Source organism: Haliaeetus albicilla, chromosome 3 (genome assembly GCF_947461875.1).
Source record: "Haliaeetus albicilla chromosome 3, bHalAlb1.1, whole genome shotgun sequence".
In the NCBI taxonomy this organism is placed as follows: domain Eukaryota; kingdom Metazoa; phylum Chordata; class Aves; order Accipitriformes; family Accipitridae; genus Haliaeetus; species Haliaeetus albicilla.
This window is the reverse complement of record NC_091485.1, coordinates 59,860,490-59,888,484: the sequence shown is the minus strand read 5'-3', so window position 1 is coordinate 59,888,484 and position 27,995 is coordinate 59,860,490. Positions and strand designations below refer to the sequence as shown.

The window sequence follows — 27,995 nt, the reverse complement described above, 5'->3', positions numbered from 1 at the left end:
CCTAAAGGGGGCCTAGAGGAAAGGTGGGGAGGAACTCTTTAACATGGAGTATAGTGATAGAATGAGGGGTAATGGGTTTGAACTGACAGAATGTAGATGGAGATTAGATGTAAGGAAGAAGTTTTTCACTGTGAAGGTGGTGAGATGCTGGAACAGGTTGCCCATAGAGGTTGTGGATGCCCCATCCCTGGAAGTGTTCAAGGCAGGTTGGATGGGGCTTTGAGCAACCTGATCTAGTGGAAAGTGTCCCTGCCCATGGCAGGGGAGTTGGAACTAGATGATCTTTAAGGTCCCCTCCAACCCAAACCATTCTATGATTCCAGCTTGAATTGCCGTATGAGCTTGTGAAATGCATATGGGTGAGAAATGCTTTTTAGAAGATCCCTCCATGCTTGTAACTGCCAGTTCAGGACAGTATGTAATTTGAAAGAATATCATAGCTGTAACAATTATAGAAATGAGAGAATCATTCAGATGCCTTGCAGTTAAGTCTACTGAGCTAAAATGTTATTTGAGTATACAAAAGTTATTTTTGCATGTGTGTACATAATGTGCGTGTATACGAATGTGTATATGTATAGCCTCCTTTTGACTTTGGGCAATTCTTTTTGTGTCACTACTACCTTTTTTTGCCATGTCATTAGTTCATCAATTAAAGCTGTATTGGAAAATGGACAGTGTTTGCACAGTGGGATGCTGGTCTCTGTTGCTAGTTTTAAGCGCTCATGTACTACAAGTGATATTTTACTTACTACTATAATTGTCTAAAATTTTACAAAATAAAATAAAGTAGGAAAAATTTTCCGTGTATACTTTTAATGTCAAGTTTCTATTAAAACAAGAAGATCTGATTTTTCTAAGATTTTTACATAGAATTTTCTCCTTAAGCTGGAGTGTAGAACCAGACTCAGTGGTGTGTTTCAGCAACTGTTATGCAGATTATTTTCATTTGCTTATAATAATGTACAGTTATTTTCTAGATGTGAGCATATACCCACAGGGAGTTTGTTTTATTCTTCTAGAAATAAATTCTTTATTTATTTCAACAGAAATTGAAAAGGAAAGCTGTGGGGATCCTGGAACACCATTGTATGGTATCAGAGAAGGAGATGGATTTTCTAACCGTGATGTTTTAAGGTTTGAGTGTCAATTTGGATTTGAATTAATTGGAGAGAAATCTATCATTTGCCAAGAAAACAACCAGTGGTCTGCAAACATACCTATTTGTATTTGTATGTACCAAATCTTTTATTATTATTATTATTATTATTATTCATATATAACATTATGATACGTTTTTCCTTATATGTAATAGTTTGTGTGATTGATAGCAGAGTTAGCACAATGCAATTAATTCTGCTGATAGGATGAATTTACTTTTGTTCAGTGGTGTCTTTGCCTAATGATTATGCCCAAGACAGGTTCTAGAATGGCTAAAATATTTTTTTCTTTTACTAGCAAGTATTAAAGCAGTTGTCTTTATGTGATTTGACATAATGTTTTTTATTGGCTTTTTTTGTAGGATTCTGTAGATTTTGTATGTGTGATACACTTTTTATAGCTACTCTTATAAGTTAATAAATTTCCTTAGATGAGAAGTTGTTGAATTGTAATCAAGGGTTTAAATTATTTACATTTTTTCCCCATGTATTATATATGAATGTCTTTTAGCACTTAAATGATCATAGACATTTATAGCTCTCTTGCAGTTACGTTATACAGCGTAAGTGAAAACCATGTTGTGATAAGTACTTGTGGCAACACCCTTCGTAACATTTCCACTAAAATAGCACAGATCAAATCTATTCAGAGTGCAATCAGTTGCTTTCATCCCTGCAACTCAATTTAATATGGCTTAACTGAAATGGTTGAATTTAAAATATTATCCTGATAACAACAAAACAACTCTGTTGTCTCTTTGAGGCTAGTTAATTTCTTGTGCTTCTGTGTGAACAACAAATGATAAGCGTGCTATTGACTTTCTGCCTCTTTAATGGGCTCAGTGAGAGGTCTGCTCATCTAAACAGTTCCCTAAAGGAGAAAATAAGTGGTGCCAAGTGATTAAGGATTGTTGAACATGGGTAAATTATAAGGACTGCTGTGGGCTTCCAGTGCAACAGGATGTTCTTTGTTACCTGGGGTCTCTGCTTGGAAGGTAGTTTTATTGAGGGGAAGGGAATAAGATAAAAAAAAAAAAGAACCTTCTTTCTGGCTTCACACATCGTAACAAATACTGAATTATTCAGTTGAGGTAATCAACAAGTTTAAGGACCCCTTATAAAAAATTAGTAATAAAATAAATCCTTATTGAAACATTTTATTCTATTATCTAATTTCTTTCTCTCTTTCTTTGGCAGTTCCTTGCCTTTCCAATTTCACTGCACCAATGGGAACAGTTCTTTCACCTGATTATCCAGAGGGATATGGGAATAATTTAAACTGTATCTGGACAATAATTTCAGACCCTGGGAGCCGAATCCATCTCTCTTTTAATGACTTTGATTTGGAATCTCAGTTTGACTTTCTTGCAGTTAAAGATGGTGACTCTCCAGATTCCCCCATAATAGGAACATTTACAGGTGCTGAAGTTCCTTCCCATCTTACCAGTAATGGTCATATTTTACGTCTGGAATTTCAAGCTGACCATTCAATGTCAGGACGTGGATTTAACATCACTTACAACAGTAAGTAATATTATTTTTTCATGTATGTGTGTGTTTTGTTTTCAACATACAGTTTAGGAGATATGTATAAGTATGTAAAAATGACATGGTAATACACCTTCAAACATATCCTATATACCTACAGATACCTAATCTAGGTGTTTAGATTGTCTTTCAAATACAGTGTTAGGGCTGAAAATATGTGCATATTTATCATTTACAACATTAGAAATCGTTGTGATGGGAGTGTTTAGAAGACCGACAAATCAGGCCAGTTTCAAACTGTAAAGCAGAACTTTACTAAATTTGTTAACAGCACACTTTGTGCTGCTGGTTAAATCCTACATAATGTTAATCACCAGCATTACGTATACAAAACTGTTGCTCTTGTACACTCATATTCTGGTGTAGCTGTGAATGCATATAATATCCTGGAGCTGCAGTCCACGCTAGCTCCTAGTCACCACAGTTAACGTGGGAAGCTGTAGGATCTCTTTGATAAGAGAAGTCAAACCGCATGTTGTTTAACCCCAGCCAGCAACGAAGCACCACACAGCCACTCACTCACTTCCCCTCCACCCAGTGGGATGGGGGAGAAAATCAGAAAAAGATGTAAAACTCCTGGGTTGAGATAAGAACAGTTTAATACAACAGAAAAGAAGAAACTAATAATGATAATGATAACACTAATAAAATGACAGCAGTAATAATAAAAGGATTGGAATGTACAAATGATGCACAGTGCAATTGCTCACCACTGGCTGATCGACGCCCAGTTAGTCCCCAAGTGGCGATTCTCCCCGCCCCCACTCCCCCCAGTTTCTATACTAGATGTGATGTCACATGGTATGGAATACCCCGTTGGCCAGTTTGGGTCAGCTGCCCTGGCTCTGTCCTGTGCCAACTTCTTGTGCCCCTCCAGCTTCCTCACTGGCTGGTCTTGAGAAGCTGAAAAATCCTTGACTTAATCTAAACACTACTTAGCAACAATTGAAAACATCAGTGTGTTATCAACATTCTTCTCATACTGAACTCAAAAACATAGCACTGTACCAGCTACTAGGAAGACAATTAACTCTATCCCAGCTGAAACCAAGACACTGCAATAGGCTTGTCTTCTTTTCCTCTGTTTTGCCTTCCTTGTGGCTTATGATTTTAAGCTATTTTTCCCATTCCCAGAAAAGGAGGAGTCCTGTTCTCCTGGTGCTACTTACCTTGTTCTTTTTCGTCTTGCCAGTCATCCTTGTGTATTCAGGAGGATGTCTGGCCTATTTACAGTCCCTTGTGCTTATCTTGTCTTTTGTTTAGCAATTTTTTTCTACTTGGATGCCTCCTATGTGCAACTACACCTGTCTATCTTTGCCCTTTTGGTGATCAAATTGCTCACATGCTTATGTAAAATGCTTGTGTGTTGTGCCGGGCTACACCATTACAATGTTAAAAAGAATACTATCATACTATCGTTAGTTACTCTGGTTTGGTATGCTTGTATAGAGGCTGGAGGTAGGTTCCTATTAATTATATCCTGATTAATGCATTTTTAACTTAGAGCTGTAACAGCCATGGGGAGAGAAATTTCTAGACTGCCATTCAGAGCAACTGCAGTAAATAGTAGTCGAGCTTCTGTCTTGAGCGCTCTGGATTGTACCTACCTATTTGTAGCTTTTGGAAGGCAAACCAACATCTTCTGTCACCTTTTGTATTGAGTTTATCTATTACACAGAAACAGAGAGTTTCTCATTAAAATGGAGTTCTGTGTATTTCACTTGCTTCTGTCCTGAGGGAGGTGAAAAGGTTGAAACTAACCAAAAACGTAAATAGCTCCACATTTACTACTTGGCACTACATTTAATGACAGCATAATAATTGAAGGTGACATTAAATGTCTTCTCCAGTACTAAATACCATTAGCACTTACTCACATTACTTTTTGCTGGCAAAATCATTACATTTCTTCTGAAGGACATATGAAGAATGGCCTACGTTGTACTGCTATCAAATAATTTGGCATTTATTCTACACCAAAGTCCACGCAGGATATATTCCCAGCTAGGGAAGACATGATGATGCAATATGTAAGCCCACAGCATGAATAACACTGCAAAACATAGTGTGAGGCTTTCCTGGGAGCATATGCAAAATTGAATTTTGCCACCCCAGCAGTGAAGAGAGAAGGACTGGGTTTAGCCAAGTTGTTCTTTTTGGGGACTTGGAAGGAAATCGGAAGGAGAGGAAATGCCTGAAGTATCAGGCTTGCTGCTATGTGTAGAAGATGGTAGAGATAACAGAGTGGCTGTTGGCGAGATCATCATACCCTCCACCCAGAGCTGCCTCACCTCACACATTTGGATTTCTTTTTCTTTTTTTTTTCTTTCTGATGGTAGAGATAGCAGAGTAGTTTTCCATGCCAACCGGTAGACAAAATAGGCAAAAGATGATGGATGTTTTGATATCCCAAAAGTCTGATGCAATGAGTAACTGGTCCCATTCCTGTCTTTCTCCCTAACACCTAAGAGTATGGTAATTCAGAGGCTTACCTGGAATGTAAGTGAATCTTCAACTGCATGAATTGAAGGAGAGCTGTATACCTACATCTCCCCTTCCCAGAAGTATGTATTACATGCTTGGCTTTATGAAAAATATAGTCTTTATTGTTGAAGCTGTTTTTCTCTGAGTAAAACAAAAAAGATCCACTAAACAAAAAAGGAAATGACATTAAGTGGGCTTGGTAACTGAGAGATTCCAGACTCCACGTTTTCCTCCAAGGAATGTTAATATTATTTTCACAGTATTGCAAGGACTAAATTCCCCTGTGGCTCTCTACTTTTCTTGCATCATAGTTCACCTCTCCATCTTTTTTTTATCTCTCTCTGGTTTTGTTTTGTTTTAGGTTGTCAGTCTTTCAGAGAAGTATTTCTTAGGACTTACCTTGAACATTGCTGTCTGGATAGGAAAGAGATAAGCTGACAGCAGATTACTGTGTAAACATCTTTTTCTTGATATTGTCTTATATTTCAGCTCCCAGCCCTCTATCTTAGCTGCTTCATCCCCAGGTCATTTCTCACAAATGTAGAATGTAAGCATGAAGAAAATATGATGTTTTCTTATTGGTTTCTATAGCTACCGGTGATCATTGCAACCTAAACTTTGAGCTGTAGCTAGGTATCTTAGTGCTGTAACTAAATATTGGCAGGTCTGGGGTTATTCAGTACTATTGAAATATAAAATCAGTTATACTGAAAATGAGATATTGAATCAATTTTTCTTAAAATAAGTTGTAACATTTGCTCTATGTTTTCTTCTGTTTCATGTCCTTTTAACATTTATAAGAGTTCTGCTTACTTCTTTAAGGTTTCACTCTGGTGTTCTCTATGGTGTCAAGCCTAAATCTAGTAATGAGAAAAAAACAAAACCAGAAAATTATTGAAGAGTCTAAGGCAGTCTTCTTGGGTAAAAATTAGGCCCGTGTATAAATGGGTCTTCTCAGGTCATCCCATTCTGCAGAACTAGAACTAAATGTAGGTCAGTTAAAATAGGATTTACAGTAAAAATTAAAGATGCAGTTGATTAGCATGGGATAATCCTTACATTTAGTTTGTATTTGGAAAAAAACTTGGAACAATTCATCAAACACTGCCAAGACTTCAGGTTTAATATTTCTGTGCCATGTAATTATACTAATCAGAATAAATTCTGGTCCTTTAAAAAATTTGCAGAGTTCCTTGGGCATGTGGTAGTCCGATTATGATATCTCTCAATTAACAGTCACTTAAAGTATGCACTGATAGTACCAAATGGTACAATTTTAATTTTTATAAAAAAGTAACAATGCAATATTAACTTTCACTAGTTTTATAATGAAACCTGCTCACTCTGAAAAGAAGTACTTTAAAGAAGTGTTTTCCATATTTGAGCAGTTTAACACGTTTATATTTTTATTTCTTTTTATGTGTGTGTTTAGCCTAGAATGGAGGTGTGTGTGTGTTTGTTAAAGTCTATTTAAAATCTACTTACAAAAGCAAAAATAACACCAGGAAATGTGTCTAATCTTTATTCAGTAAAGACAGCTGCAATCTGATAAATTACAGAAGTAATTTTTCCATAATAAATAGTTTAAGGCCAAGAGAGAGGATAAAAAAGGGATTAATATAATTTTCACTCCATCTTGGCATTCATAAACCCAAAGTTAATTAAAAATATCCATTTTCTGCTAACACTCCTGCTTATATATTTCAAAGCTATCAGTCTCTTTTTGCCCCTTTCAAGAGTAGAAACAGTATATCACAGAAAAGGTACAACATGATCAATCTTTTCTACAAGGAATGTAGGCTACTAATGTAAAGAACTTCATTAATGTTTTTTACTTATAAGATGGAGAAGAATAAAACTGAGTTACTAGTACATAATCTGATTTTTAATTAGTATTTCCCAGAAACTATTTTTATCTCATATTTATCTTTATTATGGCAACATACATGGTCTCAGATAATTATTCTCATTCCAGTAAAACTAAACATAAATTCAACTTACGTTGGAAGTAAACAAAAGTTAGATTTCAAATGTCTTGTCTTTTTGAGTTACTTCAGTAAGTCTGATGAAGATTTCTAATGAGTTAAATTTTAGGACAAGCCCACAGAAATGTGTGACTTGAAAATGGATGATGCAGAGAATGTGCCAGAAGAATAGGAACTCAAAAGGCTGTGATTTTAAGCTTGGTCAGATCCATGTATTGGTTTACTTATATCTGGCTGTGGCAGGTACACCCTGCCCCAACAGGAAACGAAACTTCTCCAGGCAGGGAGGAGAGGAAAAAAAAAACCCAAACCCTAGAGGCTGCAGGTTGAAAATTGAACTGACCAGTCGAGATGCGCCAGGTACACAGAAGTGTTGACCTTCTTGGCCAATAGGGATTAAAATGACCACAGATCATATTCGACAAGGGTATAAACGGGGTCCTGCCAGAGGACATTTTGAATCAGTCCTCCTCAGAGCAGCAGGTCTGCAGCTGGGGACTCCCCCTTGGGTCGGGGCACCGCCCGAGCGAACTCCTCGAGGTTGAGAGCCCTCATCTTTTTGGTGAGTGATATGTGCATTTTGAGCCATCATTTTAAATTTTACGAGTTCTTAAGTCAGCTGTATAGTACTAATTCCCCTTACTTCATTGAGCCTGTGGTTTACAAATGTTACTGGAGTTCTAACTAACTTTTTACTGAAGAATAAATCTGAGATCTAGCACCTGTTGGATTTGATTGTGTGAGCTTCCGTAACACTGGCTATGCACTACTGTTGATGCAAAAGGGGGAATAAGGCAGGAGAGTGCTTTACTGGGTGCAGCAGAATGCATGAACATAGCAACCTGAAATTAGATTGGTTTAAGTTGCTATAGAACTGCATACTTACACCTGGCTCCTTGTTTCCAGTTTATATCCCAAACACAGGAGCCCTTAATGACATTTCTGGTCTTTGTGAAGGTATTTATAAAAGCAGTCATCCCTTAATCTTCCCTCTAATAAGCTGCATACATTGAACTCCTCAGTCTGAGCCTCTTACCTTATTTGTGACTCCTTTATGAATGCTTCCCGCTTTATCTACATCTTTGTTCAATTATGGAGATCAGAACTAGACACAGTATCTGAATATGGTCACATAAATTACAAGCAGTGAAGTCTCTCTGCTTCAGTCTGGATTTCCTAGTTTAGGTCAGGACAGACAAAATGCACACATTAATTATATGCAACAACTGAACATACGTGAAGGAGAAAGGATATTTATTGCCTGTGACAAAGTTGTTAATGCAAAGACTACTACAAAGTTGGGAGTGATTATATCTATCTCCCCTTTCCTCATTGGTAGAAGCAGGGGTTGTCAGTGGTTGGGAGGAAGTGTGTCAGCTCCAGCCATGAGAGTTTGGTCCCAGGTGTCCCTGGAGGTCCTCCACGGGCAGGCATTCCAGAAGCCACAGTCATGCCAACCTCCCTTTGGGCTGAGGTGGATGATTTTCTTGAGGTGGAGAGCATCTTCCAGATTGTTTGATTTTTGCTAGTTGGTGGACTGCTTTGAGCTGTTGCTCACTGATCAGGGTGTAGGCAAATATTTTTGTATAAGTTTAGATTTGCTGTTTCTACCACTTACACAGATTTTTTTGTTGCTGTTTTCATTACAACTGTATAACTGTGCTTTATCTAGCAAAAGTTACAACCCTATGAATTACATAGCAACATGCCAAAGGTCAAACTGTGGGCCCTGCCTTCAGCCTAATTACTCAAGTGATTTCAGCTCAGTAGGCCAAGACATTGACAATACCAGATGCTGCTTTTATGTCCAAAGACTGCTTTAGTCTGTTTTATTGCTGCGATAGAGTATGTCCATCATGGCACATTTTTGCTGGCACTTCCTCCTGCTAGATTTTTTCAGTCAGTACTTCCCAAGATGGAATTCTTCAAGCTGTTATGTACTACACAGAAGTATGAGTTTACATGTGATGATACTGAATAACCTACTAGTTGTTTGCATAACTTTTAACAACCTTTCAAAACTGTTTTTTTTAATGAAGAATCTCTTTATTATTTGATATTCTCTTAACTTCTGTTTCTTCTTTGGTGTTTTCCTCTGAAAGGGTTACATTTACTCCAAAGCCATTGCTAGACTTGTCAAGTAAAACTCTTTGTAGGGCAATCTACCAAAACAATTAATCGCACCAGTGGTCCACTCCTTTCTGGCCCTGCTTCTAAGGACCTTTCAGAGCAGACCAGATGAGTTATGGTTAGCTTAATTCCTGCCTTCCTATCTCTTGAGATCTCTGCAGTTCCTCCCCTTCACATTTTTTTTGATACAAAATACAGGTTTTAACATCCTTCTGAGTTAATATCAGAACTGAAAGTACTTCACCGTCACCCTGTGCTGTGATTATGCTGCCTGGCTTTTTTCCAGATACTACTTAAAATACCATTACAGTCATGACAGTTGATCAGTATAAATGTCAGGAAAACTGGATCTCCTCTTTATATGTAATATTGCATGAAGAACTTTTCCATGGTTTCTTGATTTATTGATGATGGGTAAAATATTAAGGATATACCCATGTTCTTTTTCTTTTTGGTTTAAGGCTTGTATATAATATTACAGCTCCACCATGAAGCTTTTCAGAAGTATTGGCGGACTGAATTTTATGCATCAAGTAATGTAACTGCAGCCAGGCTAGGCTAAGAGAGTGACTGCTGTTGTGGGGAAGGGTTGTCTTTCATTCTCTTGCCTCACATAGCCATCCTATACTGTACAATTGCTTCCATAGGAGCAGCAGTAGCAGCCACAGCTCTCAGTTCCTGAGCTGAAATACAGAGCAATCAACCGACTTTGAAGCCTTAATAAACTGGTGTCATACACAAGCAAGCTATACCTGGAGTCAGTGTTTATCTACATTTACAGATAACAATGCTGAAAATCTATCTCTGTTGTCTGAATCTAGCAAGAAAAACAGGCAATCAATCCCCCACTAAAAGTGACGACTGTGCGCAAAATATCGAAAAAGTTTTTGTAGCCCCTATGAAAAGTATGGGATTGCATTAATTTTTTAATGCCATCCTCACATGGTAGACAACTATTCAATGAAAGCACTATTTTCATTCCCAATATATGTAATTTCCTAATTTAAATTGTCAATAAATGAATGCTTTCTCTTGTCTGTTATTATGATTCTTAATATTTCTGTAATGCAACGTCTGAGAAATCATTCTGCTAAGTTAATGAAATACTGCTTTTTTAAAAATTTCATGGGGGAACTTGGATATTTTTTGTCTAGCAGACACATTAGTAAACCTGCAGAAAAAAATTGTGCTTATTATCTTTTTAGGACGCAGTCCTTTCTGATGTCTCCATATGTAGGCATATATATGAAGTTATAATTTGCAGTGATCACATGTGAGGAAGGTGGATATTGTACTTGTGATATTTGTTCTCACTGAAAAATCAACATTTTTTAAAAGTTAAGATTTATGTGCAGTATTTTTAATAAATTAAATATCAAAATATAATAACTAATTAATGCATGGGTTTTAATGATATTGCTATAAATATGACTTTGCTCACTTTTGGTAGGAAGATGAGCTTGTTTGCTCTCCCAGTGTAAGGTGTATTCTGTAGTAGAAGACATGGACGATCTTTGTTATAGTGTTTAGATATATGCAGGGAAATTAAAATTTTTTAATTTGCCCATAGATAAAGTTGAAATTTTGGAAGGATTTGTACATGCTAAGAATTTCTTTGACCTTAAATATAATGATGTGGTTAAAGTTTCAGTGTTTCTTTCTTTCTTTCACTGACATCATCCCTTTTGTTCACCGGCTCTCAGTACAGGAAACAAAATAGACTATGGCCATATCAGGCACACCGAGGTCAGTATGGCTCGAATGGTTGTGATGGTGAATTGAAAACACAAAAAATGACTGAAATTATTACATAGTAGATGCTTGCCTTTCTGATGGATGCTTCTGGCCCATTGTAACATTGGATAGGATGGGCTATTGGAAAAGAGAACTTAGCCATTGCTGAAATCAGCCAGCGCCTAGCTGTTGAAACTAAGATTCTTGCTGATATAACTTTATCATATTGTAAGCAATTTTTTGTATTAGTATACATTTTCTGCTGTTGGTGAAGCATTTGTTTCTTACTGTTTCCTAATATAAATAGTTTGTTCTTAACTAGCAGAATAAAATCCTAAAAATGTCATCTTACTTGCAAGATTTATCACACTATTTCCCCTCCCCATCTTTTTTTTTTCTTTTGAAAAGCATTTGGACATAATGAGTGCCCTGATCCTGGAGTGCCAATCAATGCTCGGCGTTTTGGTGACAACTTTCAGCTGGGGAGCTCAATTTCTGTTATATGTGAGGAAGGATTTATTAAAACCCAAGGAACTGAAACAATTACTTGCATGCTGATGGATGGAAAAGTAATGTGGAGTGGACCTATCCCGAAGTGTGGAGGTATGTATAATATTTCTTTCTGATTCAGAAGAACTTGCTGTGATGTCTTTTAAGTTGTCACCAAATGAAGTTCAGATTTTTGCAAACGCATAGCACAAAGCTCCTGTAAAACCTAGTCCTTAATAAAGGAGTCCAGCGAGGCATGAGCTTTTATTATAAACCTGTCTGCGGGAATGAATTTTTCTTATAACTGTTATAAGGACAGAAGAAAAACACAGAAAAAAATGGTATAAACATCAGTGATGCAAGCACTGCTATATAACTTCTGTAACAATGACTCATTTAAGGAACTTGTTAGGATTGGAATGGGAATAGTTTACACTGTTCATACTTTCAGATAGCTCTCATTTGGCACTGGTGGAACTGCAGTATCCCAAAGATATTTTATGCTTGAAAAGATCACTCCTGCCCTTTTATTTGTTCTTTTTAAAGCATGTATTTGTCCAATTTGAGAAACTGTTTAAAGCAGTGAGCTTCAGTGCTAGCAATACAACAACAAAATTCATCTCTACATTTTTGAATTCCAGTCCAATTGGTATCATGATTGGCCTCAGTAATACCTAGGAGAAAGAAATAGGAGGGAAGAAGAAAATAAGAAAATCTTTCTGTTTCACTGAACCTTATTTTACTATATTACATGTTTCTGTTCTTCGATATTTAAATCTCTTGTTCAACTTGTCACTCAAGGTTCTTAAGCAGTCAAGAAGTCTGGGGGTTTTGGATTTTTTTTTTTTAATTATTTTCATCTGGTTTCATATAGAAGGTTTTCTCTTCAAAATATAGCTATTGACTTCCTACTTCAGACAGATGAACTATATAAAATAATTTTAGTGCTCAGTGACGTTTGCTGATACAATATTAGATTAGAATGAAGTTCTGATCTCTTTTCAGATCTTCAGCTATGGTATTTAAAACCATTTGAGAAGTTTTACCTCTCTGTTGCAGTGCTTATGTTTCTTCTATCCACAGTGACACCTAGGCTGGGGAAGATTCTCTAAGCAATTGATCTTCCTATTTATAGAAATTAAATACTTGCATACATCACAACCTCTAAAACACAGTGCTATGCATATTTTGTTGGACTTCTTTATACTAATAGATACAGAAATATAATCTTTGCTTCATTCATTGTCTATATTTTAAGATCTCTTCACCTAAAGTGAAAAAAAAATTCAGTTGCTTGTAAAAGTTGCTATTTAAAAAATACATGATTTAATCAATAATGATATAATCTCTGATTTATAGTTTGTTAGTTTTTATTTTAAACAAAAGCTTAGGTCTTATTTTCACTATGTAACTGCCTTCCTAACAAAATTTGCTTAATTTTAATACATGAATGTGTATCCTTTGCATTCAGTTTACTTTCTGTGATAAATTATTATTGTTTAATAGATATAAGGTGGATCAGTTTCCCTAGATAAGATTAGTATACCCTATAATGCCCTTGCTTTATTATAAGGTTCATGGAGCTATACAACACTGCAAATAAAATATAAGGTTGCATTTTCAATGTTACATTAAAAACTTAAATTAATGGGGGTATTTTTAAATGTCCGTACATGCGCAAGATAATCTGATCCATAGGTGGTCTGAGTCTCTAAATGGAACATATATTGGAATCCTAGAGGTTGTGACACTAGTATATTTCAATTAGATGTATTTATCAACTGTAGAATTAGATATATTTTTAAAATTTAAGAAAAAATTTGAAGGCAAATGAAAATATTTTTAAGCTAATAATGTAATTTGGTCTGATGGAGTGTTCAGCATTTTTATTGACTGTATACACATTTGCCTGTAACACATAGTGATTTAATATAAGGTGAAGTTTGCTTGCCTTACACACACCTCATAATTTCATTGTCACACATGAAGTCAAAGGCATGAACTCTACATACTGACTAGGAGACACTGAATGTAACTGCTTGTGCAGTTCTCCTTCCATTGCAGAAAGCTATTACAATATATAGGAGAGAACCATTTAATAATATATGTGGTGCAGATGCCTAGGGTCAGCATGCTCATTTTTCAGGGCAATCCTGACCAGCTTCCTTCCAGCCCTGCCCATGGCCCAGCGTCCCATTTCAGCTCAGCCTGGGGCTGTCAGTCCCTGCCCCAGCAATGCCACAAGAGAGCTGGTCTCCAGCCATTCTCTGCTGATCTCAACAAGCTCATGGGACTTCCTGGTTTGACCTCAGACCTAACCCTTCAGTTGCATTATTCTGATGGTCACTTGGCTGTCACCAGACCCTTTTCCTGTCACCAATCCAGTCCTGTTCACCTTGCTCAGATGGAATTGGATGATGCTCTGTCTGTGAAGGCACTAACTCTGCCTGTGTGTGTCTGTGTGCTCCTTGGTGCGTGACTCCTGGCTTTTCTTCTCTAGTGGAGCAGCTTTTGCTGTTCCCTGATGCTTTTGAATTTGGGATTCCTGTCCTTGTGCCTTTCATCCTTCCTGTGTGAGGGTTATATGGAGGATTTTCCCATAATCTCTTGTAATATTATGCTGTTGTACCTGTGCTGCAGCTCTAACCTTGGTCTTCCTGCATAACTCCTGTAATGCTTAATATCCTGCTGTTCTGTAGCATGGGTGATAAGCTCTTGAAAAAAAGGTCTAAAACTATGAATCTACAAGATGTTCAGTGATTAGCCTGCCATCCTCAAAACTTTCTTCATACTCACATATGGAAATTTCCTGCCTCAACCCTTGCACCTTACTATACAAAGAAATAAATAGAAACAACTTTGTGAGAATTCTTAGATCAAGCTAAGATTGGCTTTCGGTATTTGGCATAGACCCATGTTTGACAAAGAGATTCTGGTTGATGACAACCTCTAGTTATGTTATATTTCTAGTGTTTTGTTTTTAACATACTGACAGTGGGTATGAATCTGCCAGGCAACCATCAAATAGAACTGGAAGAAAGAACAGAGTCTGAAAATCAGTGTAAAAAAGGTCAGGGAAACAATCTTTTGGCAAGATGACTGGAGAGTTTTATTTTCTAAAAAACAAGGCTCTTTAAGATAAGCCCAGTCACTCAGCTGTTCTGAAGGGAAGGACTCCTGGGTGTAGGACATCAGCATGTGATGGTGAAAGTCAAATAAAAAATTCTATTGAATCTTGCACTGCAGACATCAGGAAGAACCATAATCAGGGGAAGGATAAGAAAGACTTCCTTTTAAAAAACAAAACCAAAAACAAAACAGCAAAACACTATTATTCTCAGATCCCAAATACAAAGAGAAATTACTCCAAATTTAGGCAATCTTACAATGGGCATTATTTTTAATGGAATATTCATAGGGGTGTTTTTGTAAGAGAGTTACTTTTTTGTATTCCAAAGACAATCTTTAACAGTTTCATGGAAATTTTGTGAGAAAATGGAGCTTTGTACTAGTTTAGCAATACTGTATTCCAACTATGGTAGTATACTGGCTCAGAGTAAGGCCATCTGGTATTCCTATTCTTCTTGATACATTTTGTAGTTTACAGGCTCCATATGTATTATGAATATGTATAAATGGTTATATACAATAAAATGTAGGGTTGATGAATGTTGGAGCGTTAACCTTCTGGTTGCTGAGGTGAATATGAGTTTAAATACATTACTGTTTGGTACTGTTTGCTGAAGGTAGCATGAAAAAGGAACTTTAAGGTAAAGGGGATAAACAGTAATTTAAAACCATCAGTGAGGAAAAAAAAAGTCTAAATCTGCATATTTAGAAATGTTTGCAACATATTGAATTCTGAACTTTATATATCTTTTAGAAACCCTTTTTTTCCCTACACAGTAAGAGAAAGATGGGCTGTTATGGCCTTAAAAATACAAAATACCTCTTTACAACAGTTCATCATTTTAACATAGGCGCTTGGTTATCTCCTGAGAAAAATGAAGATCAGACAAATGTATGATAATTCATGATCTTCAATTTGAATGTGTGTCAAAGAGAGCAAAATTAATCTATTTTTGTAATTGAGAGGTCCAGGTTAATATAGACAATGGTATGTACTGTGCTGCTTTGTGGAAGTGAGCAACCAAAATGCTTTGCAGACTGTTAGGTGAAAAAAATACAGAAATTTAAGAAATAGCCATGTCTTTGAGGGAAAATGCTGTATATTTCACACTATTTTTAGTAGAGACATATGCCTGTCAGCAGTACATTAAGACCTTTCCAACACAATGTTGCTCATTTATTTTCCTTGTGTAGCCTTGTATGCATAATGTCCACTGGAAAGTGGTGTTATGAAACTTTATGGTGCAGCTTTCTCTTGCTGCCGAGTAAGATGCTTCTGCTCTCTGTCTAAATGGATACTTAACATGATACTAGTAATCAAAAAATTTGAGTGCTTTCTGATAATTAAATACATAAATAGTTATATTGGTGATGGGGCAGAGTGTAGCCTCAGCAAGTCTGCCACACCAGCAAACCTGGAGGAGTGGCCGATACGCCAGAGGGTTGTGCTGCCATTCTGAGAGACCTCAACAGGTTGGAGAAAGGGGCTAATAGGAACCTTATGAAGTTTAACAAGGGGAAGTGCAAAGTCCTGCACCTGGGGAGGAACAAGGCCATGTACTGATACATGCCGGGGGCCACGCAGATGAAAAGCAGCTTTGCAGAAAAGGCCGTGGGGGTGCTGGTGGACACCAAGTTGAACGTGCCCTTGCAGCAAAGAAGGCTAATGGTGTCCTGGGATGCATAAGACAAAGTATTGCCAGAAGGTTGAGGGAGGTGATCTTTCCTCTTTACTGTGAGTACTGCTGAGGCCACACCTGGAGTTTATGTGCAGTCCTAAGCTCCTCAGTACAAGAAAGGAACATACAGGAGAGAGTCCAATGAAGGGCCACAAAAATTATTAAGGCATTGGAGCATCTCTCCTATGAGGAAAGGCTGAGAGAGCTGGGACTGTTTAGCTTGAGGAAAAGAAAGCTCGGGGGGGGGATCTTATCAATGTATATTAATACCTGAAGGGAGGGTGCGAAGAAGATGAAGCCAGAGCCAGACTCTTTTCAGTGGTGTCCAGTGACAGGACCAGAGGCAATGGGAACAAACAGAAACACAGGAAGTTCCATCTGAACATCATGAAATGCTTTTTTACTGTGAGGGTGACCAAGCACTGGCATAAGTTGCTGTCCTGGTTTCAGCTGGGATAGAGTTAACTGTCTTCCTAGTAGCTGGTACAGTGCCATGTTTTGAGTTCAGTATGTGAAGAATGTTGATAACACTGATGTTTTCAGTTGTTGCTCAGTAGTGTTTAGACTAGAGTCAAGGATTTTTCAGCTGCTCATGCCCAGCCAGGGCACCTGACCCAAACTGGCCAACAGTGTATTCCATACCATGTGACGTCCCATCTAGTTTAGGAACTGGGAAGTGGGGGGCAGGGATTCGCCGCTCGGGGACTGGCTGGGTGTCGGTCGGCGGGTGGTGAGCAATTGCCCTGCGCATCATTTGTACATTTCGATCCTTTTATTACTACTGTTGTCATTTTATTAGTGTTATCATTATCATTATTAGTTTCTTCTTTTCTGTTCTATAAAACCATTCTTATCTCAACCCAGGAGTTTTACTTCTTTTCCTGATTTTCTCCCCCATCCCACTGGATGGGGGGGGAGTGAGTGAGCGGCTGCGTGGTGCTTAGTTGCTGGCTGGGGTTAAACCACGACAGTTGCCCAGAGAGGTTGTGGAGTCTCCTTCCTTGGAGATGTTCAAAAGCTGTGTAGTCATAGTCCAGATCATGTGCTTGTTTAGGTAAATGCATAAATAAATTACTACTGGAGCAGAATTAACTTCCTATCTCTTCTTTTTTTTTTTTTTCCCCCAGTAAAAGTCCCTGACCAATTCATTATGAAATCAGTTTAAGGCTACCCCTTGCCTTTGCTGGAAACTGGATCAAGTCTGTATTAAATGTACATGCAGTAGTAATTTACATGGCTCCATCTTTGCAGCAGTAACATTATGTCCTCATAGAATTATAGAATGGTTTGGGTTGGAAGGGACCTTTAAAGATCATCTAGTCCCCCCCTCTGCCATGGGCAGGGACATCTTCAACTAAATTATGTTCCTCAAAGCCCTGTGCAACCTGACATTGAACACTTCCAATGATAGGGCATCCACAACTTCTCTAGGCCAGCTGTTCCAGTGTCACACCACTTGCATCATAAAAGATGTCTTCCTTATACCCAATGTAAATCTATGTTCTTTCAGTTTAAAATTGTTATCCCTTGTCCTATCACTACAGGCCTTGATGAAAAGTCTCTTTCTTTCTTGTAAACCCCCATTAAATACTGAAAGGCTGCAATAAGGTCTCCCTGGAGCTTGCTTTTCTCCAGGCTGAACAACCCCAACTCTCAGCCTGTCTTCATAGGAGAGGTGTTCTATCCCTCTGATCATTTTTGTGGCCCTTCTAACCTGCTCTAACAGGCCGTGTCCTTGTGCTGGGGACTTGTTGTGGTTTAAGCCCAGGCAGCAACAAAGCACCATGAAGCCGATGGAGAGGAGAAAACATAAAGAAAAGCACATGGGTCGAGACAAGGACAGGGAGGGATCACTCACCACTTATGGTCACGGGCAAAAACACAGACTCAGCTGGGGCGAAAAAACAAAATCAATTTAATTTACTACCAATTAAATCAAAACCAGATAATGGGAAGTAAACCCAAATCTTAAAACATCTTCCTCCACCCCTCCCTCCTTCCCAGGCTTAACTTTAATCCCCATTTTCTCTACTTCCTCCCCCCAGTGGTGCAGGGGGATGAGGAATGTGGCTTGGGGTCAGTTCTCCACATCTTGTCTCTGCTGCTCCTTCCTCCTCAGGGGGAGGACTCCTCACTCTTCCCCTGCTCCAGTGTGGGGTCTCTCCCATGGGCTGCAGTCCTTCATGAACTGCTAGGGCATGGGTCCTCCCATGGGCCACAGTCCTTCAGTCACAGACTGCTCCAGCGCGGGCTTTTCCATGGAGTCACGGCCATCTTGGGGGGCACCCACCTGCTCCGGCGTGGACTCCTCTCTCCCCGGGCTGCAGGTGGGCATCTGCTCCCCTGCTCCCCTCCCTGGGCTGGGGGGGGGGACAGCCTGCCGTCTCACCACAGGCTGCAGGGGCATCCCCTCCTCCCCCGCTCCTCCTCCTCTCCTTCCTCACTGACCTGGTGTCTGCAGAGGGGTTTCTCTCACATTCCAATCCCCTACTCACCGCAGGTTCCCCTTCTTAAATCTGTTCTCTCAGAGGCGCTACCGCCGTCACTGATGGGCTCGGCCTGGGCCGGAGGTGGGTCTGACTTGGAGCTGGGGAAGCTTCTAGCGGGTTCTCCCAGGAGCCACTCCTGTGGCCCCCTCCCCCGCTACCAAAATCCCGCCACACAAACCTAATACAGGACCTCAGAACTGGATGCAGTACTCCAGGTGGGCTCTCACATGAGCAGAGGGGAAAAATCACCTCCCTCGAAATGCTGGCCATGCTTCTTTTTGCACAGCCCAGGATATGGTTGGCTTTCTGGGCTGCAAGCACATGTTGCCGGCTCATGTCCAAGTTTTTCATCCACCAGTCCCTCAAGTCCTTCTCTGCAGGACTGCTTTCAGAACATTCATTTCTCATCATCTTCAGAAGGTCTGACGGATCTCATTTGCTTTGGAAGTGAATATTGAAGTGTTCTGGTAACAGGCCAAAAGTTTTTTCTTGTGTTTAGAAATAAGTGATAAGTAATTGTTGCATTCAGATAGTTACAAAATCCATACATATAGTGTATAACTCACTTTCAGTGCTTTATTAATGTTGTGGTCTAACCCCAGCCAGCAACTAAGCACCATGCAGCTGCTTACTCACCTCCCTCACAGTGGGATGGGGGAGAGAATCAGAAGGGTAATAGTGAGAAAACTCGTGGGCTGAGATAAAGACAGTTTAATAGGTAAAGCAAAAGCCGTGTGTGCAAACAAAGCAAAAGAAGGAATTCATTCCCCACCTCCTATCAGCAGGCCGGTGTTCAGCCATCTCCAGGAAAGCAGGGCTCCATTATGCGTAATAGTTACTTGGGAAGACAAATGTCCCTCCCTTCCTTCTTCTTCCCCCAGCTTTATATGCTGAGCATGACGTCCTATGGTCTGGAATACCCCTTTGGCCAGTTTGGGTCAGCTGCCCTGGCTGTGTCCTCTCCCAGCTTCTTATGCCCCTCCAGCCTTCTTGCTGGCTGGGCATGAGAAGCTGAAAAATCCTTGACTTAGTCTAAACACTACTTGGCAACAACTGAAAACATCAGTGTTATCAACATTCTTCTCTTACTGAATGCAAAACATAACACTATACCAGCTACTAGGAAGAAAATTAAGTCTATCCCAGCTGAAACCAGGACAACTAACTAAGATGCTTTATTCCACAATAAAAGAAAACTAAAAATCTTTGTCTCCATATAGATGCCTATGATGTAAATAAATATGTGTGTGTGTCTAATGAGCCTGGCAAAGAAACAAAGAAAGCTCATCCTTCACTTTATAAAATGAAATTCAGGGGAAAATTTCCAGCTTGATTACATCAGCTATGTATGAATTTTGAGGCTTGGTGAATTCACAGGTCATTTGGTGATTTTTTTTAGAAGTGTCACAAAACAAAAACCAAACAAATATGGTCAAAAAACAAAAAACAAAAACCAACCCTATAAGATTTTTCCTTAGAAAATGTGTTTAGTCCCTGAGGGTTTAGATCCTGAGAAACTCACCAAATCTAATTTGAGTTGGATCAAATCCTTAATTAGCAATTAAGCAAAGAAGCTCATGATAACAATAACTCTGTCATGCATTTATAGTTCTATAGGCTAATGTATTTACACCAATATTCATCAGAACCAACAAAGTATTTCAGCATACTTCTAGCTGGAGAAATTGTATTTTCATAGTGTCTATAAGATACCATGTGGCATACTTTATTATTACGTATAATAAAGTTTATACACACACACACACTGAAGTTCATGTTCTTCTCTAATTATTTGTACAGATGAACAAATCCCACTCTTGGCACATATCCATGTTATGTGCAAGAGAGAAGATTAAGGCGACAAAGATCCTTAGTTTAATCCTGGTATCTCTTCATTCAACCCCAAGGCACCCAATCCTAACAATTTCTGCTGCAGTTTGCAGCTTAGAATCTGCTCATTGATAACTTTTACACCTCAGTAGTGTTAAAAAGTTCTGCTCTCCAGAACACTGTGCCCTCATTCTAGGAGTGGAATTGGTATGGCCAGAACATTTTCTGGAAATATAGCTATAAAAGAGCAAATAATTGTTTTGAGTCCCCTGAAAACCATTTCCTCCTCAGTGAGGAGATATAATGAGATACAAGGCTATTGCTTGATAACCTTATTAAGCTGAACCTGGAGAAACCACTTATCCAGTTAGTTTAATTCTTATTTATATAACACAGGAAAAGTAGGTAGTTTCATTAGGACTTTGTCTAGAATAAGGGATATCCAGTGTTTGATACTGTGTTCTTCAGAAATCTTTGACAAATCTTTGTTCTCATCCAGGTTGCATCAGTGCACACCTGTACCGCACAACAGATAGCAATGGAAAAGAGAATGATGTAAATGGTTCAAGTTTACTGTCTGCTTTGTATGATTTAGCACTGTCCACAAAAGGTGCTACTTACTTCTTCATGGCTGGCATTTTGGGGAAGCAATGAATTTTGCTTCTGCCTGCTTCTGTAAGGCACTGAAATGTATGTTGCTTGTTTTCTTCTTTGCCTCACATAGAGAACATATATCTAGGTCTGATCAAAAAGATTTTGTGAAAGAAAAATGAGTTTTAAAGTAAAGTGTCAACTGAATAGCTAATACATTCTGCAGATTTCATTTTCCATAAAACAGTCAGCAATTCCTGAAAATAAAGAAATTGTAGACTGCTCATCGTTTGAGGCAGTGGTCACCAGTTTAAGAGCATGGTCTGTGTAATGCTTTCCTCTTTTAAATGCTGCTTTGTTGACCATCTTGGAAAACATATTTGCTGCAGATAATAACACCTTATCAGGTCCTTATCACCTGGTATTTTCATCAAAGAAAGCTTGCACAAGTAATACTCACGCAAGTCAGAGCAACTGCGAAAAAGCTTTTTTTACAGAATTACACCTAACTGCCTATTCTTAAGATTCTAGGTAATCAATTTTATTATTATTATTATTAGTAGTAGTAGTAGTAGTAGTAGTATTTTAAAACACATCTTACTAAATGTCCCTACTTGCAACAGTTTTTACTGAAGTAGCTGGATTCACTAAAGGACAGCAATATGCCACCACTTTAGTGAGTGAAAAAGTTTAGTTTAGAGACATGTATTTTACAATTTATTTTTTCCCAGTAGTTACTTAATAAGTAATTGAAATTAGTTATTTGATATGTAACATTGTAGCTCAAGGAAAATATATCTTATTCTTCTAGAGGAAAACATATTCAGAGATAGTTGCTTTTCTCTCTTGTCCCCTGTGGATCAAGGAGACTTTTGTTTTGTATTTTTGTCTATATAGGTATGTTCAGTATATTCAGATATATGCATAATACACATATAGAAAGATACATAGATATGGTCTTTTGAGGATGTTTACACTTGTGCTGAACAATGTATGTTCAATTTACCACACTGAATATGCATTAAATTCATAAGATGTCCTAGATATTTTAAATTGCTAGGAAAACATTATGATTTGTTACCTGTTTTAAAAATGTTAATACTTCTAGTGATGGAATTACTGCATTTCTTAGATGTCTAGAATTCAAGATAATTCTGTGCATTAGTTGCTCTATTTGGGGAGTATCAATCTCCTACTGAAAAGAAATAAACTAAAACATGCCAAGCACTCCCATGGTCTTTCCCTCACCCATCCATACCACTGAGATGATCTCACAAAAGTCTGATGACACATGCACTTGACTTTACATAGACATGTACATCCATCAGATGTAATGGGTTTGCATTCATGCATGAAATTAAAAACCTGCACAGAGCTTTGCAAGACTTAAACCTAAAAGATCTGTCCTTTAGCAATGTTGGTCATATGATTCTTACTCTTTTCACCTGTGAGATTATACCACCTTTGTGTTAGACTAGCGCTCTCCATAGCCAAAATCAGCATCAGTCAAATAGGATTATTAGTTCTGAGAATCTCTTTTCTGCCCTATGACTAACTGTCTTCACACTGATCAGCTCATGGAAACTTCCCTCACTCTGTACCAGATTCTCTTCAACTATTTATGAAGAATTGTTACCAAAGAAATGCTCTTCATCTTTGTAATACCTACAGCTGTGGAGATTATTCCTGTAATTAATGTGTCATTAAGCCATTGAAAAACTTTAAATATGATTACCAACAATTGGTTTCAATTATGTTTTAATACAGTTTTCCTAGCTTGTATTTAGTCACTGTCTCTCAGAGAAAAACTGCATGTTATTTCTAGTAATTCTGCTTGCAGATATACATGTTACAGTATTTAATATATATTTGCCAAATGCTTTTAAAATATCAACTAATTCTGTAAGAATGGTAAGTTTGTATTTTTCATGAATGAGGAATTTGAACTGCCAACACAACAAGCAAAATGTATGAGGTATGACAGTGGATTCATGTCAGAGTTAAAATAACAACTCACTAGTTTCTAGCTTGATACTCAACTGAAGCTTTTGCAAGTTTTTCAGATCTCTCTGCTCACAATTAAAAGCAGAAGTAATGATACTTTTTAAACACTATGTTTTGTTGTATGTCCTTTATTACAGGAAAATCGATGGTACCTGTAAGAATACATTATAAAAAGCTTTGTTAGAATTTATTGAACAGTTTATTTTATCTTTTTAAGGTTTTAATTCAGTTGTCTCCATCTAATTCTGAACACCACAGTCTGTCAGCTTTGAAGCCTTGTTGCATCTTCCTGCAATTGGATTTTTTTTTAATTTGTTCCTTATAGATGTTCTATATTGAAAGTGATGATTGTGAATTACATATAAGAAGTCTGTGTTATTATACCTTTCTCTTTGTTTCATTTTTAGCTCCATGTGGTGGGCATTTTTCATCTCCCAGTGGAGTAATCCTCTCTCCAGGCTGGCCAGGGTATTATAAAGATTCCTTGAATTGTGAGTGGGTGATAGAAGCTGAACCAGGACACTCTATCAAAATTACATTTGAAAGGTCTTGGCTAATGTTTTTCTTATTTAATATTTTCCAGTTTTACCCAGAAGCAGGAGTTTATTAGCTCTGTCATAACATTAATTTGCACTGTGTCTAAAATCAAGCAATTGTTTTATCAGGTAGGATTTTCTAAAACACCTTAGTGCCTTCAGAACATAAATTTTATCTTCAGTGTAATTTCTACTTTGATGTGCTGAAAAGCTTTTGAAATTCCTACCCTCTTGCATATATCTAAGCCTGTCTGGCCCAGGTAAAAATTCTGTCTGTTTTTAAAGATTAGCATGTTTCATTTGCTCATAATCGTGATATGAATTATACTTATGAAGTATTTTTTTTCTCTCAAACCTGTGAAATCTTCAACTCTCAAAATCTGAATCAACTGTGAAAACTGAATTAAATGCACTCATATTTTTATCCAACATGAATCTTTAATTATCAAATCAGCTGATCTGTTTTTGTGAAAGGACTGTGTGCTCTCAGGATGGAATTCCAGTTTCCCCAAATTACTGCAGCATTCCACTTTTCCTACATTACTGCCTGTTACTTAGGTCCCTTCTGATTCCAAGGATTGAAATGTGCTGAGGACCTTAAATTTTTCATGGTAGCAAGACACGGGCATTTCATATAAGCTCTTTATGAGAAAGCAAAACAGAAAATATATTTTTAAAAAATGCTACATTCTACATATTTTCAAGGAAGTTTTAGATTCTTTTTAATTGTAAATATTATAAAGATAGATGATGATCCAAGAAAAAAGGGCCTTTGATGATCAAAGTTATAGCGCACAAATATCATGCAAGTACTTTTCAGTTGCTATTTATGCAGCATATTTTGACTACTCCTGGTCACCCTCAACTTAGAAGGTATTGCTTCATTTTAGTACAATTCAAAAGTTGTTTTTAGCAGAATATGAAAATTACCATCTTTTCTTGGCAAAATTTCTCATTGTGATAAGATTGTTTAAAACTTTTTTCTAGTACTATAGCTTACACTATAATAAAGTGTTCACATGCCATTATATACAATCAGAGGACAGGTAATATGGACACTTCAAAGTTATTTCGTATCCTTAACATCAAATGAAAGCTAGTCTTCCAAATTCAGTAGTGCTGTACATCAGCTTAAAATGAAGCTGTACCAAATTTTTGCTATTTAAAGTGCAAAAGAGAAGTGAATAACTCCCTCTTGCAGAAATTAATCAAACTCATATTAGTTCAAAATTAAAAGAAAATTATTAGTTTTCTTTATTGTCTTGTAAAGCAAAATGAAAAAGAACAATTTTGGAACTTTCACTAACTCACGTTTTTGAAAAGAAAAATATAATTTCAAATAATTTATTTTTAATTCAGCATTTCATTTTCAACTACACATTTCATGTGGACAGTCATTTCAAAGTGAAAAACATTTACCTTTTTATTTGCAGAGTTCTATGCCAGCTGGATTTTCTTCCTTTGCACCCAAGTTTCATTAAATCTGACAATCTCTTGTGTGCAGTTTTTGTTTGTAATGCATTAATGCCTTGTGATAAAATTGCACAACCCCTATTACTCTTGTAGCTAAGAGCAATAAGAACAAAATGTGGTCTCTTCAGATCACAGAGAGTGCCTATCCTCTTTATAACCTGATCTCATTATGACATTATGACACTTCTTTTTCCATTGCTGCTCATTTTTGACACTCCTATCGCTTGCCATAATTGGACTGATATGCATATTGCTTAGATGCAGCAATCCAGAAAGGCCCTACTTACATAAAGGTGTGTGTATGCTTATGTGTTTCTGTGAAGGAGTACATGTAAAAATATATCCATATATGTTCACACAAATGCACTTAGATATGTAATTACATGTTTGTGTGTAAAGAAGTTGTTATTATATAAACCAAATAATGAAATAAATCTTTATAGTGTGCTGAAAGAACACATTTTGTAAACTACTATAATGTTAGGAGGTTTACTTAAACTTTATTATTTTCACATAATTTAAATTTACATTCTGAGGCATTCATACATTAGCTTCTTTTTAAAAACTCATTCTAGTCTGACTGTCCTTGTTCTGCTCCTTCCACTTGCAAATCTTCAGCTGGACTTTCTTAAGACAGAAGGTTAATTTTGTTGAAATATACACTTTTAAAACTCTAGCCAAATAGCTTTCCTATTTAATTAAAAAAAATAAACAAACTTGTATTTTGACCAGTCCTTTACATTTCACCTTTGTCTTGAAAAACAAAGAGAAATACTTTTTCTACCCTTTCTTGATGCAAATACTAAGACTTCCACAATATGTGTAGTTATTTGAAAGATTTTTAATTTCTCAGGGCAAAACATTTACAGTACATGTCTAGAATCTTTACATCCTTTCTTTTTGGATTTCTAAGAAGAAGGGAACAGTTCTTACTAATATATGTTTCCTGCAGAGTGACACCTTAACATTACATCCATTTACCACTTGCACAGTAGTTTATTTCTTTTTAATCTCCCATCTTCCTATCTTCGTATGACTTCTCTCTTATGATGTTGCATATGTGTGAGGTAATGCATTCTATGACTGTACACTAAAGTGTTCCTGTGCCATGGAGCCAGAGGCATAGGTAAAAAGAAAGAGATTTACAGACAAAGCAAATAATAATAACAACTATTATTTTTTGTGCTTTCAGGTGTTTCGTAATAACTTTTTCATATTATGTTTTATGATCATGCATGTATACTTTAAAGAGTTTACTCCTGTTGTACAGGCATAGCTACGATGAGAATCTGTTGGATTTTTGTTATAAATAGTAGCTTATTAGGCTGAATTGAGATGATAGAAGTGAGAAATGCAAGTGCCATTCCTTATTGTAATGAAGTGTTTATCAAGAAGCCTAATTATGAGTATTTAAATGCTAGGGACGTTAATCAGCAAACTGTGACTGGAGTACTAGTCACATTTGACTAATGAGTATACACTGTGCAGCAGGATATTGTACTTATATCCTGACACTGCATTGAGTTGATAGGTTGTCTCTTACAAAGATGCATGTTGTAAATACTAAAGCAGCTTTAGCTGTTCAAATAAGATAAAAAAGCATGTGTCACCTCCTATGTTAAAGTTTGTTTCACTCCTGTCTGCTTGAATGAGTTTTTGTGAGTCCTCCCTAAGAATAGACCTCACATAGCAATGAAGTCATCCAGGTTTAAGAATAGTGACTAGTTAAGTAGGAAAGAATCTTGGAGTGGTCTTACATGAAGCACAAAGTATTTTTTATTCATTTTCCTACAAATTCCTACTGTTTTCTCACACCAGGGAATAACCAGGTGATACGTATATATATCAGATAAGTTGAGCATCAAGAGGAAAGGTATTCAAGGAAAAAATAATATAAGCATCACCCTTATAAATTAAATTTAAATTGATCACTTTTCTGAGCTAAATGACCAAGCAAAGGCATTGTACATAATCCCCCCTTCAAATTTCTTTCAGTTCATCTCACAAAAAAAAAAAGTCCTCACTCTTTTTTTCTTGGGTGCTTACTCATTTTTCTCATCTCCTTATTTTTCTGCTGTTTGTGGTGGTGTATGTAGTCTTTGAGCAACAAGTACTTATGAGAGGATTTCTGTTACGCCTTTGGAGACTCAATTTCATTGTGTCTTGACTGGCCTGAGAGTTGTTTTGCATTTATGGGGTCAATGTTTTTTTACAATTTCTGTCTCCAGTATGCTTTTGATAAAGCAACCAAGAAAGCAGAGCAAGCCTAAATGATCTCTTTGCAAGATTGCTTCTGTTTTTTATGGATTAGTGGGAAAAACAAGTACTGGAAAAAAACAAGTTAATGCCTAGTAGCTTTTTAGCAACATATGAGTTCATGTGGAAACTAGCAAAAAAAAAGAAATTTTCAGTTCTGCTTCTAGGCTTATCCTGCTTCATTTCCATAACTCTCTACTACTTTATTTCTGTGCTCTTTTCTATGTTGTTTAATAGGAGTGGGACATGGATGAAAGAAAACACATGTTTTGGAGGTTTAATTTGGCTTCTCATCTTTCACCAGATACCTTTAGATCTTTAGGCTCAGACTCATGGGACATAAATACTGAAATACAAAGCTCCTCAGTACATTGGCATTAGTCATGTATTCATGCCTTGAATGGATTTCACAAAGCTGAATTGGGCATCTAAGTGAATCAGAGAGAGAATTAGGAACATCTGAAGAGTCCTTGTAGGA

General features: G+C 37.3%; 1 protein-coding gene across 1 annotated transcript in view; it reads left to right on the top strand.

Moving 5' to 3' along the window:
* CSMD3 (CUB and Sushi multiple domains 3) overlaps positions 1–27,995 on the top strand; it is a 760,948-nt gene that overhangs the window by 431,992 nt on the left and 300,961 nt on the right. Inside the window, exons 14-17 of the mRNA XM_069779925.1 lie at positions 1,050–1,232; positions 2,358–2,684; positions 11,450–11,644; positions 23,660–23,798. Coding sequence (XP_069636026.1) covers positions 1,050–1,232; positions 2,358–2,684; positions 11,450–11,644; positions 23,660–23,798 — 844 coding nt within the window. The remainder of the gene's footprint in view (positions 1–1,049; positions 1,233–2,357; positions 2,685–11,449; positions 11,645–23,659; positions 23,799–27,995) is intronic.